Source organism: Rana temporaria, chromosome 8 (assembly GCF_905171775.1).
Source record: "Rana temporaria chromosome 8, aRanTem1.1, whole genome shotgun sequence".
Classification (NCBI taxonomy): domain Eukaryota; kingdom Metazoa; phylum Chordata; class Amphibia; order Anura; family Ranidae; genus Rana; species Rana temporaria.
The window spans coordinates 78,110,719-78,128,915 of record NC_053496.1 but is presented as its reverse complement, the minus strand read 5'-3'; the positions used below and the strand labels follow the sequence as shown (position 1 = coordinate 78,128,915).

Here is an 18,197-nt window from a genome sequence, read left to right as displayed (position 1 = left end):
AGTTAAACAGCAATTCTAATGTCATTTTACACTATTTTCACTGCCATATTCTTCCCTCTAATTAGAACCCCCACACATTATATATATTTTTAATCCTAACACCCTAGAGAATAAAATGGCGATCGTTGCAATACTTTCTGTTATGCCGTATTTGCGTAGCGGTCTTACAAGCGCACTTTTTTGGGAAAAAATTACACTTTTTTTAATAAAAAAATAAGACAACAGTAAAGTTATCACCATTTTTTTTAATATTATGAAAGATAATTTTACGCCGAGTAAATTCATACCCAACATGTCACGCTTCAAAATTGTGTCCGCTTGTGGAATGCCGACAAACTTTTTTTACCCTTTAAAATCTACATAGGCGACGTTTAAAAAAATCTACAGGTTGCATGTTTTAAGTTACAGAGTAGGTCTAGTGCTAGAATTATTGCTCTCGCTCTACCGATCGCGGCGATACCTCACATGTGTGGTTTGAACACCGTTTACATATGCGGGCGCTGTTCACGTATGTCTTCGCTTCTGCGCGCAAGCTCGTCGGGACGGGGTGCGTTTTCTGGCTCCTAACTTTTTTAGCTGGCTCCTAGATTCCAAGCAAATTTGTCAACCCCTGACTTACACCAGTGCTGGTGGTAATAATGCGCTCGCTGACACCAGTGCTGGTGGTAATAATGCGCTCGCTGACACCAGTGCTGGGGGTTAATAATGTGTTCGCTGACACCAGTACTGTTGTTTTTGAAGTTTGAAAGGTTGCATGCGGCCCCCCATGGCATATGAAAACTTGTCTTGTGGCCCTCAGGTAATTTGAGTTTGAGACCCCTGCTTTAAATGCTAGTTTGCTTGAATTAAAATTAAATTATATAAAAATAGATATGGTTATTAAAACCCATTGTGATTGATTGCCACATAAAGAAACATATCCCATCCTTATACCTTCAGTAGGTAGAGACCTGCAAAGATCAAGATACCTCTTCCCAAATCATACGACTTTCAAAAATGTGTAATTGCTATTGGTATCCTACATGAAATTGAAAGTATATGTCCAGGTATATAAAGCTACTTTCAGTTTCCATTCTTCATTAACCACTTAGGACACCCCTGCACATCCTTGGTGAAAGCAATCATAGCAGGATAATGACTGCAGCTGCTTATTTTTTACAGTCTGTTACTTGCTTTCAAGTAAAGGTAAATCGAGTTGCTCTACAGCAGTGTTTCTCAATTCCAGTCCTCAGGCCCCCCCAACAGGTCATGTTTTCAGGATTTCCATTATTTTGCACAGGTGATTTGATCAGTTTCACTGCCTTAGTAATCACCACAGCCTTTTCATCTGAGGGAAATCCTGAAAACCTGACCTGTTGGGGGGGCCTGAGGACTGGAATTGAGAAACACTGCTCTACAGTCACTCAATCACTTTTACAGGGCTCTGTCACCACCCACCGCCAATGAAAGCAGTTGGATTGGCTGAGCACACAGGAGATGAAGGAACATACATTCATCCCCCTTCTCTGTGAAGAATGATCCTAAAAGTGAAGAGGATTTTGTCATCTACCATTTTGGTTCTTGGTTTCATCAGATGATTTGGAAGGCAGATGTTTACATTTACAATATGTGAAGAATTTCAAAATTTCCCTGCGCAGCTAGTGGTTAAGATAGGCTAAAAATTGGCTCAGTGGAGCTCATATGTTCTCTATATGTAAGCTCTATACTAACTCAAAAAGAAACGACTTTGACAAAAAAATGGGCAAAAAAAATATTGTCTTGGACTCATTTCAAAATTGCAACTCTTCTACATAGAACAGTTTCTTATTTCATCAGGCATCAGCACATTCAGCTTCTAAAAAGCATTTTATGTCTAGTTCTCAGTGCAATCAATGGAAACAGAGTAAAACGTCCTAACGTGGAGATCACACTATGAATCAAAGTGTAATTTATTTCCCCATTGCTGATGGAGAAAAAACTGCCTCTTAGCTTACACTATTTTATAGAATGAAAAGATGGCAGGCTACCAACAAAAACTGTGGGGCTGCAGAATACATGTGCCCTGGGAGAGTGACTATAATAGGGTATAGCATGGTGTTAATTCACAGCACTTCTATTGTTTGGTTCAAAACGGATTAAGGGCCCTAAGAAAAGTAGATTTTTTTTTATTGACATTAATAAGAACTGCAGTAGCAACAGAGAGAATATTCCATTTGCATTGTCTGTACTGATACAGCCCATCTCATCAGGAACCACATATCAAGCACCTACACATGCTTCCTCCCTTGTCTATGCAAATCTAAAAAAAATGTGATTCACTAAATAAAAAAAAGTAATATTTATATATATATATATATATATATATATATATATATATATATATATATATATATATATATATATATATATATATATATATATATATATATATATATATATATATATATAATATATATATATAAAAGCAAAAGTAATATTTCTTAGTTAAAATAAGAATATGGTTTGAATGGGCTTCAAACCAAACCTGTTGCCAAAAACAGAATAACAAAGATAACAACAGTAGCTAGTAGCATAAGCTGTTGCTGAATTCCTCACCTAAGGGCTACCCTGAACTTTCTGTCTGTGTTATCTAAAGAAATTAGCCCCCTTCCTCCACTACCCAACATTGCATTGAATTGCGAAGAGCAGAGGATCATGTCTATTTTTATGTATTCAGTAGTCTTCAGCAAGTTGCTATTTGCATATCAGTATCATGTTGTGGAAGAATTCCCTTGGGCTTTGTACGCAAATCCACACCGCACCAAAATGTGCACTTCCAGCGTCTCAATGCACCCAAAGCACCAAACAATTCCTTCGTGCTTAAAAGCATGTTTGTAACAAGCTCTTTGTACAAGGAATGTGAAGTACTTCATGGCACCAGGAAGAATCAGAAAACAATGCTGCTTCTAGCTGGAATCTCAAGCTTCTGCTCTCAGCACAGGAAACTCAAAATCCTTTATTCATTGGAAACAAAAGAATAACAAAGCAGGAAGTGATGGCCCCAACAGCGAATCACTTCCCCTTATACAAAATCACATGACAGGAAATGACAAACAAAAAGGGGAGGGCACTCAAAGAAAGGCAGGGGAAAGGAAGTGCACACACCCCATCTTGGCCAGCATGGATCCCATTCAGACATTGTTCAAAGTAAAAAAATATCTGAATTAAGATCATTCTACGTGTTCTTATAGGCTTCAGACAATCTGTGGGGACATTGCTACTGCTGTTGTCAATATACGGTACAAGTACACCAACAAGGCAGATATCAATGTCCTCTCACACAGATATGTATCCATAAGGGATAACGAAGTCTGCAAGAGAGATATAATAGGTTTCTCTTGTTATGCGGACTTCGCTTCTCTAATGTGTATAGTCATTGGAAAGCAAGCAGTCCAGCGCATTGCGCTTGATATCTACAAACCCATAAATGCCCACACACACACAGAGAACACGTTTCAATCCCATAAGAAGGTTTTCATACTGACCATTTTTACTGCTGGTCTTGATTCAACCCAAGTGCGCTCTGCTAGAGTGCTCCTCGATTAAACATCAGACACAGGGAGACAGATGACAATCTATAAAACACACATCCTAGAATAAAATGTCCACATATTTAAAATTTTCCACAACAATAAGGACTTACTGAGTTGAAGCAAAACTTTTTACAGCAGCAGGTTAAATTATACTGTTAGCTATCTGATGATGTTAACTTTGTTATTTTGATTTTGATTCAAGTGCAGCAGTGAGCAGTAGTAAAGTTTAATATATCGAGTGCTGGAACTCTACTGAGAGCATTTATGATGGTGATGCTAGTCCTAGACCAATTGAGCATGCATTGTCAAGAAAAAATAGGATGGTAGCGGATGGGGCAGGGGAACAAAGGTATAGGTGCAATCTAAGTTTGGAATAAGTGTGGTATAGAGTGCAGTACGGGTGCAGTATGGATTGGATACACTTGGTGTAATGCTCTCAGCAGCTCAGTCCCTGCTAGCAGTATCACCAATTAGCTAATAGCCCTCTTACCAGTCCCCGGGATGCTGTGGTGACCTCTTGCTGTAAAAGGCGGTCCCCCTTGGTCTCCTTCTGAAAGCCTCCAGTGATCAGCGGAGGGTGAGTGGACACTCCATTCTCTCTGCAGCAGCAGAGCAGGTCTTGTGATGTGGTTAGTGATCATGCCCCCGGCTGTCATCACTTTCAGTGTTAGGCTTGGATCTCCACTGAAATGGTCTCCTGCTGGCAGTCAGCTATCCAGACAGAGGTGCTCTCTCTCTAACTCCCTTGGTGCCAAGAAGACAAAAAATTCTGGACAGCTGATCAAAAATCATCTCTCCATCCTTCTTACTGCACAGTGTCTAATGGGATCTGTAGTGTAAGGGGTCCATTTAATCCATTATATGGCTGCCTCTCAAACTACAGTTTGAGATTTCTTTCTGAAAACAATGAATTTAAAAAATAGTACATACATTTACATTTCACTGCACACATTATTTTACTTGTAGTAAAGGAACATGTATATCAGTTTAATTTAAAGACAAATAAGAATGCTGATAAATAATGAAATGTGTGAGCTGATGATTATTTCCTCTGATGTTTTACTTGTAGCTCACAGCTGTGGATGCAGATGAAGGAACCAATGGGCAGATAATATATGAAATACTAGCTGGAGCTCAGGGGCAGTTTGTCATCAATACCAAGTCCGGAGTCATCAGTATTAGTCCAGGAGTCACACTGACAGTTGGAGAGTCATATGCTCTTACGGTAAAAGCATCTGATAATGCCCCTCCTGCTCAAAGAAGGTATGTATAAAATGCATTATCGAGCATTGTGTTTCTATAGGCTGTATAGTAACACTACTATTGGTAATTAAATATATTGTTTTCTCACCTAGGGTTTAAGCCAATGAAACGTTTAACTGGCAGTTTTTCTAAGTTCTATGAGAAAAGAAAACTCTAAACAATTATATGAAAAAAAGTATTATACTGCAGCTTACCAGTCATTAGATATGGTGCCCACATTTGTGTTCTTTTTTTAATTTTGTTCCCTCAATTTTCACCTGGTGATCTGGCCACTGGTCAGTAACACATCTTCTGTATTAGTGAGACACATCTCTGGAGGAACAAGAATAGGAGGCACAGCAGACACCAGTGGTTTGTCTCATATATGTAAACTGATACATTCTGCTGGAGAGCTTGAGCTTGTGAAAAATAGCAGACTTACTGGCCAAATCACAAGATAAAATTGATGAAAAAAAGCCTATAAAATGAAATGAAGGCAGCATGAATTGGTAAGCTACAATAAAGAACTTGACAAGCAGTCTCCACTACTGTTACTATACTTGTATTTCTTGACTTTGTCACACCAGTTTACAGCTATACACAGAATGGCTTTGGCTTATATAGGCATTTTTTAACATTCATGTGATCAATTTTTGAATGTAAACCAAGTAATTTCTGCATTGATGTGAAGTATTAAAAATAATGGATCCGGTGCTGTATATGAGATAATGTAATCTACCAGAGATTGAACAGTTGTCTTGGTTTGTATAGTTCAGTTATTTTATTAGATAAATCTTTGTTTAATGTGATTGTAAACACATACAAAAATAACAAGTGTGTCATACTTGCCTTCTCTGTGCAATGGTTTTGCACAGAGCAGACCTGATCCTTCTCTTCTGAGGTCCCCCACTGGTGCTCATGGCTCCTCCCTCTTGCCAAGTGCCCCAATAGCAATCCACTTGCTATGGGGCACTCGTGCAGGATAAATCCTGAGCCACAGTGTGTGTGTCCATTCACACTCACAGCACAGGTCAGCCCCACCCCCCCACTATCTGCTCACTGTCTGTGATTGACAGCAGCAAGAGACAAATCCAGTGAGAAGAGAGAGCGCTAAGAGAGAAAACTAAGTGTGCAGCGCTGGATTGAGATTGAGCTCAGGTAAGGGTACACACAGAAGGTTTTTTTATTTTAATGCAAAAAAATGCATTAAGGTAAAAAAAAAACTTCTACCTGTACAACAACTTTAAGTTTAAGTAAAATCAAGAGACACTTAGGCCTCGTACACACGACCGACAATCTCGTCGTAAATGAAACGTTTTTTTCCTCGACGAGTTTCTTGTCAGGCTTGTCGAGAATTTTGTCAAGCTTTCTTTGCATACCCACTGTCAAGACAAAATCTTGTTGTTCTCAAACGCGGTGACGTACAACACGTACGATGACACTATAAAGGGGAAGTTCGATTCCACTGGCACAACCCTTGGGGCTGCTTTTGCTAATCTCATGTTACTGCGTGTTAAGCAAAAGTTTGGTGAGAGACGATTTGCGCTTTTGAGTCTGTTACAGTGTGACGAATGTGCTATCTCCATTACGAACAATACTTTTACCGAAGGTGCGCTCCTGTCTCATACTTTATTTTGAGCATGCGCGGGTTTCTAAGCATACACATGAACGTGTTTCTTGTCGTAAACCAGCCCGACGAGAAACACAACGAGGAAATTGAGACTCCCGATGAGAAAAAAGAGAACATGTTCTCTTTTTTTCTCGTCGAGATCCACAACAGTTTTCTCTACGAAAAACATACACACAACCGTTTTCCTCGGCAGCATTCCTGTCAACATTTTTAATATGTAGGAATCATGAGAGATATTAAATTAACTTTGAGAAACTATAATGTATTGATTCACATATGGTTTACAATGCACTGCATAAGTTCAACAGGGCTATAAGTGTTTTGCTGATTTAATCTGGAGAAAATCGGAAGAAAGATTCCATACAAATCACAATCGTTTGATTTTAAAGTGGTTGTAAATCCTCTCTGACTACTTTTACCTACAGGTAAGCCTAGATTAAGGCTTACCTGTAGGTGTTTGCAATATCCCCTAAACCGTGTAGGTTTAGAAGATATTTGCCAAAAAGAATGCACCACTGTCTATGGTGCATGTGTGCCATAGACAACGTGCAGGCGCACTGAGCGTGCCGGGTCTTGAATGGGATCTGCCGGGAATCTGCCTTCCCGCGCGCATGCGCGGGAGTGATGTCATCGCCGCTTCGGCAGGTCACAGCGCCGGAGCGGCAATACCCGGAAGGCACTTGGAGGAGACATGACGGCGGCCGAGAAGGGGAATGAGGAGCGCTTCGGGGGCTTCGATCTCAGGTAAGTCATTCATAATGATCTAGTATGCTATGCATACTAGCTCATTATGCCTTTCTCTTGCAGGTTTTTTTTAGGAACATTTCTAGAGGGTTTAATTCCTCTTTAATATAGTGTGTACACAACTTTTGACATCCAATTCAGACTTTCCAAATAAAATTTGCAAAGGGACAAACTCCAATATTTTTTTCGCACATGAACTGAATGAATGTTTTTCATATAATGTGTACTTTTTTCGTATACAGTTTTCGTATGAGAAAAATCAAATACAAAATACTGTGCATGATAAGATACAAATTAGATATGAAATACTGCGCATGATCAGAAACAATTAAAAACAAAAAGTCTTTCTCATACGTGAATTTTCATACAATTATTTCCATCCTCGGTTCCTACTTGCTGTGAAACATCCACAAAAACCCGTCAATCATTCACCCGATTTTCTTATAGTGTGTACCCATCTTTGGATTTGAACTTGTTCCTGATGCATCTTGCTGCAGTGTCCAACAATATTCAGCCAGCAAAACCTTTCACCATGCTTGTCACTGATTGCACCTAGATTTTCGGGAAAAAAGTCCAACTGTGCATGCAGAAAATTAATCTCCAGTGACATGTTGCACAACAATTTAATCTGGCCCCCTTAACCAATCTTCAAATGGCACAAACACTGCTTAGTCATTGCAAACAGCACTCTATTCTGATGTTTTACTTGTTTTTATTAGGCTGTGAATGGCTACTGATATTCTGCTGTAAATCTAAAAGCCTGAATATTTTTTCTCTTACTTGGATTCTGTCCTTATTGTTTATTTCAGGAGTTCCATCACTACTGTTTATATCGAAGTACTACCACCAAACAACCAGAGTCCTCCACGCTTTCCACAATTGATGTACAACCTTGAAATCAGTGAAGCCATGCGTATAGGTGCTAATCTTTTAAATCTTCAGGTATTGGCTATAGCACTAATTGAATATTAGGTATATTCTAACCAAAATCTTGCTATATCATCTGTGCCAGTGTTTCATATTGTTTTGTTTTTATTTTACTTAAAAGTGTATAAAAAATATAAAATATTACTAAGAGTATTTTTTTTCAATAATACTTTGATGAAATCTATTCAAATACAAGGAGAAAGTCTATATAAACAGTAGAAACAAGCAGAGTTCCAGGTTGGTCCACTAATCCACCTCAGCTATCACACTGATATGTGTTGGCCCAGCTCATGGCTGTCTTCATAGAATAGAAAAAATCATCTTGACCACGCAACTAAAATCTCCTTTATTGAAATACTTCCTTAAAATCACAAATCCACACATAAAGAAGAGGTCATAGTAGAAACACAGCTAATGTGTTATTTCATGACTACTTATCACTTAATCATAGCTAATTACACAGCATATCACCTATACTTATACACTCATTTATAAAGCCTGAAACCTCCCACTGTTAGGTGAAACTTGGAAATGTGATAAGACTTGCAGCCATCAGTAATTAATTCCATGACACCTGCTACTAAAACAAACCAAAATATGTAACAACAAAAATGAAAAACCATATAATTTGTAACAGGTTTAACCAGTTCCCGCACGACCTATAGCAGAATGATGGCCAGATGGGGCTTTTGTTGATCCGCATAGAAGTCAAATTACAGCCTCCCGGATCGTGCATCACAGTGATGACTGATCAGTGTACCGACTTGTGTCGGTACCACTTGATCTCTGTGACCAATCACTTTCTTTTATGCCATTCATTGTATACAATGTGTTGCTAGCTGTGATTGGTCTCAGTGTCACATGGTACAGACAGGGCTAGTCACTGCCCATCTATACCGTGTGATTATCTCTGACCAATCACATCTAATAACAACAAAACCAACTAAATGAATTTAATTCAGTAAAATGCTTGCTTATAGCAATTACATTTTGTAACTTCTGAAGGCAATTGGCTCTACTAGAGTTTAATTAGGGGTATCAGAGTAAAGGGGACTGAATACAAAGGCATGGCACACTTTTCACATATTTATTTGTAAAAAAAAATGTAAACCATTTATCATTTTCCTTCCACTGCACAATTATGTGTCACTTTGTGTTGGCCTATCACATAAAATCCCAATAAAATTCACTTAGGTTTTTGGTTTTAACACGATAAAATTTGGTAATCAAGGGGTACGAATATTGTTTCAAGTCACTGTATGTTGTTTAAATTAGCTGTGAGTAAGCATGAAACGCATTAGCTGTGTTTCTACTATGCCCTCTGCTTTATCTGTGGATTAGTGATTTTTCCCAAGTGTTTCAATAAAGGAGATTTTAGTTGTGCAGCCGAACATTTTTTTTCTTTTCCTTCCTTTCATGCAAACAGTGTTCTTGGTGATGATAAAACCCATCTTAAGCATTATGCAAGGTCAAAATGCATAGGAGTGGTGGTGAATTGTAATGTTAAAATATCCTCTGGTCAGTGCAGCAGAAATATTGCATGGTAGGCTACCATGTAAATAATTATGAAGTTCTCCAAAATTAATTTATGTAGCGCTCACCCCCGAAGGAGCCGCTGGTTATAGATTGGGATGGCGTGTTACCTCTGTGATTGTCTAGGGTAGATGATGAGAGCCTTAGCAAATGGAATGTCCACACAGCAGATGTCTTTTCTTGTGCTTTTATTTTACCCAACACGGTAAACAGTAAACTTGAGGTAGATAGCAAAGATGGGTGAGGAGAAGAAATAGCAGATTCAGGCTTAAGGTTACGGAAACAGTCCTGCTTCCAACGATACTTTACTTTTGTCGCCACTCCAGCCGGAGTGGGTATAGTGTACCTGGACAGGCCTCTCACACCGACCTGGCAGCCAAAGTATCACTCAGAACTTTGAGGGAAAAGATCTCTGCCACAGACCCTCCCTAGAACTTAGATCATGGAGACAATCCTCCTTAGTAGAATTTGTGTTAGAATCGCCTCCAGGTAGTATTTTCACTCAGGTTACCGACTGACAGGTTGCTGACATCCAACCTCTCAGTGTCCGGTTACCTTGATCCCCATAGGATTGTCTAGGCCCTGTTGGATCGCCAGCCTCTCTTGGCTCTCTTCAGTCGGACTCCCCACCGAAAAGCTATCTTGCTTGGGATCTCCTCAGAATTGGGGACCCAGTTGAATACTGGGGCCCCCGCTACAGCTTCAAATGTTCTGGGCCGACATGGTCCCGAAACCTGGTAGGGGAGCCATGATGTGTGGTCACCCTGAAGGTGGGTGCCGCAGCCGGAACAAGACCCCGCCTCAATGGCGTCTGCTCCAGAAGTACCCTCCCCCAGCATGCCCCGCGAGGGAAACTCCCTCCCTATTGGCTGCTAGCGTGAAGCACCCTAGCCTGGACTCCACTGGCACCACCTGTCGCTCCAGGGTGGTATAACACCCCAGCAACAGCAGAATGATCCCACAGTACAGCCCAGCTAAAGCAGAGACCCAATTTGAACAAATCACCTGGATGAGAGCTAACTAACTCTCTCATCACCCTTAAATTTAGAATAGCACCAGTACTTGAAAGTACACAGGCGCTACAATTATAGGGATGTTTAAGACACTCACTAATAACTACAAAATGTAAACATGTACAATAACAATGTGATAAGTCTCTTGGATTTTGTCAGTACCATCATTCCCGGGTTTCAGCTTTTCTCTCCAGGGAAGTTATGATCCCTAAGGACCAACTGCTGTTTACCTGTCTATTTTTATACACTTTTAAAATTCTAAAATATTATAAACTTTTTATAATTCCATCCAAAACGTTTGATGGAAATAGCCTTTAATAAAAATTGCACTTACTATGACAGCAGCTCATATGAGCCTAGCAACTTCCACAGATCTTTTTTGATTTGTTAGAACAAGCTAATTATGGCAGAATGCATGCTGTTTCTGTCACATGTATTTTGAAGTTGGAAGAGTTTAAAGAAAAGGTACTCATTTTAAAGGCAATAACATTTCTCGCTACAAAAATTATGAAAGAACAGGAAATCAAAATATTTGAAACATTTTGCTGCTATAATACAGAAAAATATGAATCTTCTTGTTTGTATGTCTTTATTTGTATACAAAATATTATGCTTTGTATTATTTACTAGCTGTTGCTCCTAATGAAGAATGAAAAAAGATAATGTTGAAAGACACATCATAAACTCCAAATGTGCCTCACTTTTTGGATGTCCCTTTGACCTAGAAATGTTTATTTAAAACTAATGAAACTGTCAAGTCAGATGAATAAGTTCAATTGCATTTTTTTGTTTTGCAAAAATATATAACAGCTGATTTGTCCAGGAAAATAAAAATTCATAAACCATAATTACCTCCATTATTAAATTGCCTGAACTATCCACAATTTAGATTGATTAGTATCAAAATATTCAAGTAAACCAAAAATATGCTGACTCTACTTATGTGCTTATCACTACCTGTTGTATTTCTAAAGCTGAAAGGGGATTTTGATAGGGTACAGTTCAGGTGTAAAAAAAATTCTTTATGCCATTCTGTTTGATATAACACTAGTTATTGCTATAAGAACAGAGTGATTTTTTTGTAAGACTTTGTCATCTGCAGCTGAATCCAGATTAGGCCTAGATTGTCATAATTTATGAAATACAGATTAAAGCAGTTGTATACCCTCGGATTTTTTTTTTTTTTTTTACCCCTGTAAGGCAAAAGGCATAATTAGCTAGTATGCACTGCATACTAGTTCATTATGAAATACTTACCTTAGAACGAGGCGTCGTTAACTCACCTGGTCCATGTCAGGGTAGCTGACATGTTGCCTCGAAGTGTCTTCGGGGTATGGTGGCTCCAGCGCCTGCTGGGCTTTCAGCCGAAAATCCCCTGTGTGCATGCGCCGCTGCAGTCAGCAGCTAATTGCGAGGGGAATATCTCCTAAACCATATAGGTTTAGGAGATATTTTTTTTACCTACAGGTAAGCCTTATTATAGACTTACCTGTAGGTAAAAGTTAAAAACCTGACTATACAACCGCTTTAAGTATCCATTCACTTTATTGTATAGTGGCAATTCAAGGTACATGCACTGGTGCAATGTGGTTCAATTCGTTTGGGCCAACAAACAGGGCTAAGCACAACACACTGACTTTTTTTCTTATGTGTCCACTGCCCTCAGGGTCTAAAGTATGAAGAGAAAAGAAGAGATTTTAGTTCATCAAGTTCTTTTTATAAATATATAACTAATTATATGCTGTACTTAGATAAAATTAGGAATTCTGTTTATTTTACACTTAAAATGCATGTTTGTACTTTATTTATTTAAAGGCTACAGACAGAGAAGGAGACCCTATTACATATTTAATACAGAATGGAGACCCTCAGAAAGTCTTTAATATAACAGTAAGGTAAGACACTCTTACTATCATTAAAAAAAAAAAAACTTTAGGGTACCATATAGTATGTGTATAGTATAAATTATTGAAGTTCATATTAATTTGTTATTTTGTTCTTGTCAGGAGTATAGCTAGTACTGTGCACCCAAAGCATGTGCTCCACATCTGTTGAGTGCCCCAGGTTCCAATATCATGACAGATTACATTTTTGTGCTGCAGTTGCAGGCTTCTGTCCCCACCTCCTGGCCCAGTGTGTGGCTTGCCAGACATTTAATACAGAGGAAGTGCTCTGAACCTTCTCCTCAGCTCCAGGTTACAGGTCTTGCTGGTGGTGCTGTCCACTGTCCAGCATCGAGTAAATGCATTGAGGCACTGTGCTATTAAAGGGGTTGTAAAGGTTCATGTTTTTTCACCTTAATGCATCCTATGCATTAAGGTGAAAAAACATCTGACAGTTACGGCCCCCCCCAGGCCCCCCGTTTTACTTATCTGAGCCCGTTCACCTTCTGCGCTCGCCTCCGACATACTCTTCTCCGCTCAGTCTGGCCGTTGATTGGCTAGAGTGGATGGATTGATAGCAGCACAGCCATTGGCTCCTGCTGCTGTCAATCACATCTGATGATGTGATTAACACTGCTCTGTGTAAAGAGATTGCTGTGGAAGATGGTAGGGAGATTTGGGAGGTAGTGCCGAGGTGACATCTGTAGATAAATAGGTGTTGGACACATAAGTATAAGATGCAGAGGGGGGTTGGGTGAACAGGTGCAAACTGTTGAGGAGGGCTGGGTGCACCCATAAGAGAGATAGAGGGGTCAGGGTACAAAGGTGAGAGTCGTGAAGAAGGATTTGGTAAACAGGTTAGAGCTGTGAATTGAGGGGGTACAGAATTGAGTTGTGGAGTTGTGGAGGGGAGTTGGGTGCACAGGTGAGAGCTGTGGACGGAGGAGGGATGCAGAGGATAGATCTGGTGATAAAAGGGGAAGTTGCAGACTTGAGAGCTGAGGATGGGGAAGGCAGGGTGCACAGGTGTGGGGGGAGGTTGGAGGGGGATGCAAAGGATAAAGCTGTGGATAAAGGGGGGATTGTAGAGATAAGAGTTGTGAAAAAGGGTGGAGGGCAAAAGTGAGAGCTGTGGATAGAGGGGGACACAAAGGTGAAAACTGTGGAGGGAGGCTAGGTGCAAAGGTGAAAGTTGTAGATGGGGAGGGAGATGTGCAAAAGTAATAGCTGTGGACAGGCGTGAGCTGTAGACAGTGGGTGCAAAAGTGAAATGTGAATAAGCTGTGTACATTATTTTGACCACTCTGTATGCTGGTAGTGCAGGATTTAGGAGTGTTCAAGGTAATGCCGCGTACACACCATCACTTTATGTGATGAAAAAAATCGACGTTTTTAAAAACGTAACTTTAAGTGACCGTGTGTGGGGGAAAACTTTGTTTTATGTCTTGTAAAAAACGACAAAAAAAAATTGAAGCATGCTTCAATTTTATGTGTCGTTTTTCAAAACGTCGTTTTTTACTTCACAGAAATTGACCGTGTGTAGCAAAAAACGACGTTTAAAACGACGTTTTTACACCCGCGCATGCCCAGAAGCTAGTTATGAAGCGAGCTTCAATGGAAAAACGTGGTGAACGTAACCTCGCTTTGCTAGAGCATTGTGAAAAAACGATGGTGTGTAGGCAACTTCGTCTTTGAAAATTGAAGTTTCAAAAACGTCGTTTTTTACTTCACAGAAAATGTTTTTTTTTTTTCATCACATAAAGTGATGGTGTGTATGCGGCATAAACCTTAGCATATGGAGTCCAGCAATCAGAAGTACAGAGCCATAACATTATGACCACCCACCATAACACATTAATTCATAGACTCCATTAGATCGCTGACTGTATTCTGTTGTATCTCGCACTAAGCCGTCAATAGCATAAAAGTGATACTTTTTTTTTTTTAAAACACTGCAAAAATAAATAAAACAAAATAAATAATTAAAAAATTACTTTTATTTTATTTTTTTAATGTTCAAGTTTATAAACAGATGTGTCATGATATATTTAATATTTTGTATATAACTACTATTTTAATAATAATTATTGTATGGTGCACCCTAGACACTTATTATGCAAAGAAAAAACCTAGACAAGGCCATATATGCAGAGTAGAAGAGGAGGGAGTCTCTCCTCTGACTTGTACATCTGGATGTGTAATTTTATTTTCTGGCTTCAGGTTTATTTATAACACAGGCTATTGAAAGGAAAATGGTAATGTAAAAAAAGAGAAGAAGTAGTTAAGTTCCACCTGCTGAGCAGAATTCTAAACATAGTAAATATGGAAAATACAAAAGAAAATTACACGTTCTATGTTAATGTATACGCTTGTCACTAACGATTGCAATTTATTTTTTGGGGATTTAGCTCTGGACTTTTAATCTTGGCAAAAACTCTGGACAGGGAAAGTACGGACCGTTATATTTTGATAGTTACAGCTTCAGATGGCCGGCCTGATGGAGTAAGTTTCTGACTAACTTTTGTCAATTATGTTATGATAATGATATTAATGTTAACTATGTTGATATTATTCTATTTGCTAAAACTTTGAAATGTTTCTTTGAAATCGAGTTCATATACAGATCATTGAAAAAAATCTGGTCATGTGGTATTTTGAAGGTTTTCCGTTGTCTAATATATGTGTGTGTGTGTGTATATATATATATATATATATATATAAATAGATAGATAGATAGATAGATACACACACACGCTATATTACCAAAAGTATTGGGACACCTGCCTTTACATGCACACATGTTCTTTAATAGTATCCCAGTCTTAGTGCAAAGGGTTTAATATTGAGTAGGCCCACCCTTTGCAGCTATAACAGCTTCAACTCTTTTGGGAAGGCTGTCCACAAGGTTTAGGAGTGTGTCTATGGAAATGTTTGACCACTCTCCCAGAAGCGCATTTGTGAGGTCAGCCATTGATGTGGAGGCTTGCAGTCTCTGCTTTAATTCATCCCAAAGTGTTCTCTCGGGTTGAGGTCAGGACTCTGTGAAGTTCCCCCACCCCAAAACTCGTCCATGTCTTTATGGACCTTGCTTTGTGCACTGGTCATTTGTTGGAGGCGGGATTATGGTATAGAGTTGTTTTTTAAGGGGTTGGGCTTGGTCCCTTAGTTCCAGTGAAGGGAGATCATAAGGCATCAGCATACCAAGACAGTTTGGACAATTTCATGCTCCAAACTTTGTGGAAACAGTTTGGGACATAACTGGGCACCAGTGTCCAAAGCAAGGTCCATAAAGACATGGATGAGAGAGTTTGGGGTAGAGGAACTTGACTGGCCTGCACAGAGTCCTGGAGTCAACCCGATAGAACACCTTTGGGATTAATAAGAGTGGAGATTGCATACCTTCTTGTCCACATTAATGCCTCACCTCACAAATTTGCTTTTGGAAGAATGGTCAAACATTCCCATAGACACACTCCTAAACAGCCCTCCCAGAAGAGTCGAAGATTTTATAGCTGCAAAGGGTGTGCCTACTCAATTTTGAACCCTACAGACTAAGACTGGGATGTCATTATAGTTCATGTGCGTGTAAGTGCAGGCGTCCTCAATACTTTTGGTATTATAGTGTATATATACACTGTCATTGAACATATAAACAGTCCTTAACAATGTTTATTTAAACGTGTTTTACTTTATTTTTAGTTGGTCACTCCATACATCAGTCTGGATAAGTTAAGACCAAAAGCAATTGTACATTATAGATAAACAGGTGTTGCAGTTACAACATTTGTTACTTTCAAAAAGTCATAGCTGTTTAGACTTCTTACTATCATTGCTGCATAATATCGCTCATGTCTTTTCCATAATAGAGTACCCTGTATCTGTATTGCAGGCATTGGAGTGGCTCAGTAGTTCATATTATTTGTAAATATGGGTAGGGAACGTGTCCCTCCCTCACCCTCCCTCAGCAGGAAGAGGAAAGACACAAAAATTCAAGGAAAAAAAAATAAAATAAAAAAGGAAAAAATAGGAAAAGAGAAAGGGGTGGGTGGTGTATAAGCAGTCTATTTCTCCCCCTGCACCCTAGGAAGGAAAATGGAGATTGAAAAATATTGACCCTTCAGTGAAACAAGTATTCTTGTGCACCTACAGACCAAGGGAGAGTTGGTATGCACTTTTGTGGTATGCAGGTCTATGGATAAAGATACAATAATACTGTAGAGATATGATTTCTAGACCTGGGGTCTTACCTAGCTTCATTGTCCTGAGAGCTTCTGCTTCTTCCACAGTTATTGGGAAGTTTATAGAATCTTTGACTGTTTGAGATCATTCTGCCAGGAGTGAGGTTGTCAGGTATGAATCTATTGCAGCTTTTTTGTGCTTCCCTGAAGCATCCTGACTTTGGTCAGAGAGGTCATAGAGATGTTTATAGAAATCTCAGAAACGTTTAGCTATTTCCTTTGATGCGTGCTTACAGTATTTACATTTTTCACAGGATTGATTAAGTGGTGCTCCAGACAAACTATTTAAAGCGGGGGTTCACCCGGAAAACACATTTTTAACATTAGATTGAGGCTAATTGTGGGAAGCACAATCGGGTGTTTTTTTTTTTAAATCAATGCAGTACATACCGTTTTAGAGGTAGATGTTGTCCGCGGCTTCCAAGTATGGTCTGCGGGACTGGGCGTTCCTATTTGATTGACGGCCTTCCGACCATCGCATACAGCGCGTCACGAGTTGCCGAAAGTAGCAGTGCGCAGGCGCCGTATAGAGCCACACCGACGTTCGGCTTCTTTCGGCAACTCGTGACGCGCTGTATGCGACGGTCGGAAGGCTGTCAATCAAATAGGAACGGAAAAAACAAAACTGTGCTAATAATCACACTAAATTAATACACTATAGGCGGCAGCTAACGTGCGATACACAGAACAAACAAGAACAAAAAAAGCCGCGCCACAAAATTTAAAACATTCTTGATAGGAAACTCTGAGAGTATGGTATATAGAAAAAGTCCATATATAAGTAACATGAATCACTTAAGTAAAAGTCCTTGAAGAAATGAAACATATCCCTTAGGTGATAAGCATAACTCCATGTAGGTTAAATCACTGCAGATAATATCATACGATCCACAACACCAAGTGACATGTAAGGCAATATAGGTGAACCCTCCACCGGAATAATAGGCCGCTTACCAGAGGGCAAGCAAATCATAGAATGCATTAAAATAAAAATAAAACTTCTGCCTTTAGAACCACTTTAAAGCTGTTTCTACCCCCTTTTAACACCTATACTAACTACCCTGTAGAAGAAAGATGTCTGTACTTAGCTATTCCCATGGCACTCTGGTACAGTCACGTGATTAGCTACTGGCATCCAACATCAGGGAAGAGGAGGGATAGCTGAAAATAGGAGCCCTATAGTAAGCTTAAGGGCAACATCACCACAGAGGCATTCCATCCATTGTTCTCCCTCTTTCCACTCCCTTGAAGCAGGCAGCTAGGGAGATCATGTGACTGGACTGGAGTGACCCAAGAATAGGTAAATATTTGCATCCTCTTTCTACAGAATAGTTAGTATAAGTGTAGGAAAGGATTGGGAGCAGTTTTAAGCTTAGGTAATTCTACCCTGAAATTCCACTTTGGACTTACATCAACTATAGGGTGAATGACAAAAC

At 39.4% G+C, this 18,197-nt stretch overlaps 1 protein-coding gene across 6 annotated transcripts in view; it reads left to right on the top strand.

Annotated features, from left to right (window-relative positions):
- PCDH15 (protocadherin related 15) overlaps positions 1-18,197 on the top strand; it is a 1,266,541-nt gene that overhangs the window by 791,886 nt on the left and 456,458 nt on the right. For all 6 annotated transcript variants that reach the window (XM_040362073.1, XM_040362072.1, XM_040362074.1 and 3 more), the window contains 4 exons: positions 4,621-4,814; positions 7,977-8,109; positions 12,456-12,535; positions 14,932-15,025. In XM_040362073.1, the coding sequence (XP_040218007.1) occupies positions 4,621-4,814; positions 7,977-8,109; positions 12,456-12,535; positions 14,932-15,025 (501 nt within the window). The remainder of the gene's footprint in view (positions 1-4,620; positions 4,815-7,976; positions 8,110-12,455; positions 12,536-14,931; positions 15,026-18,197) is intronic.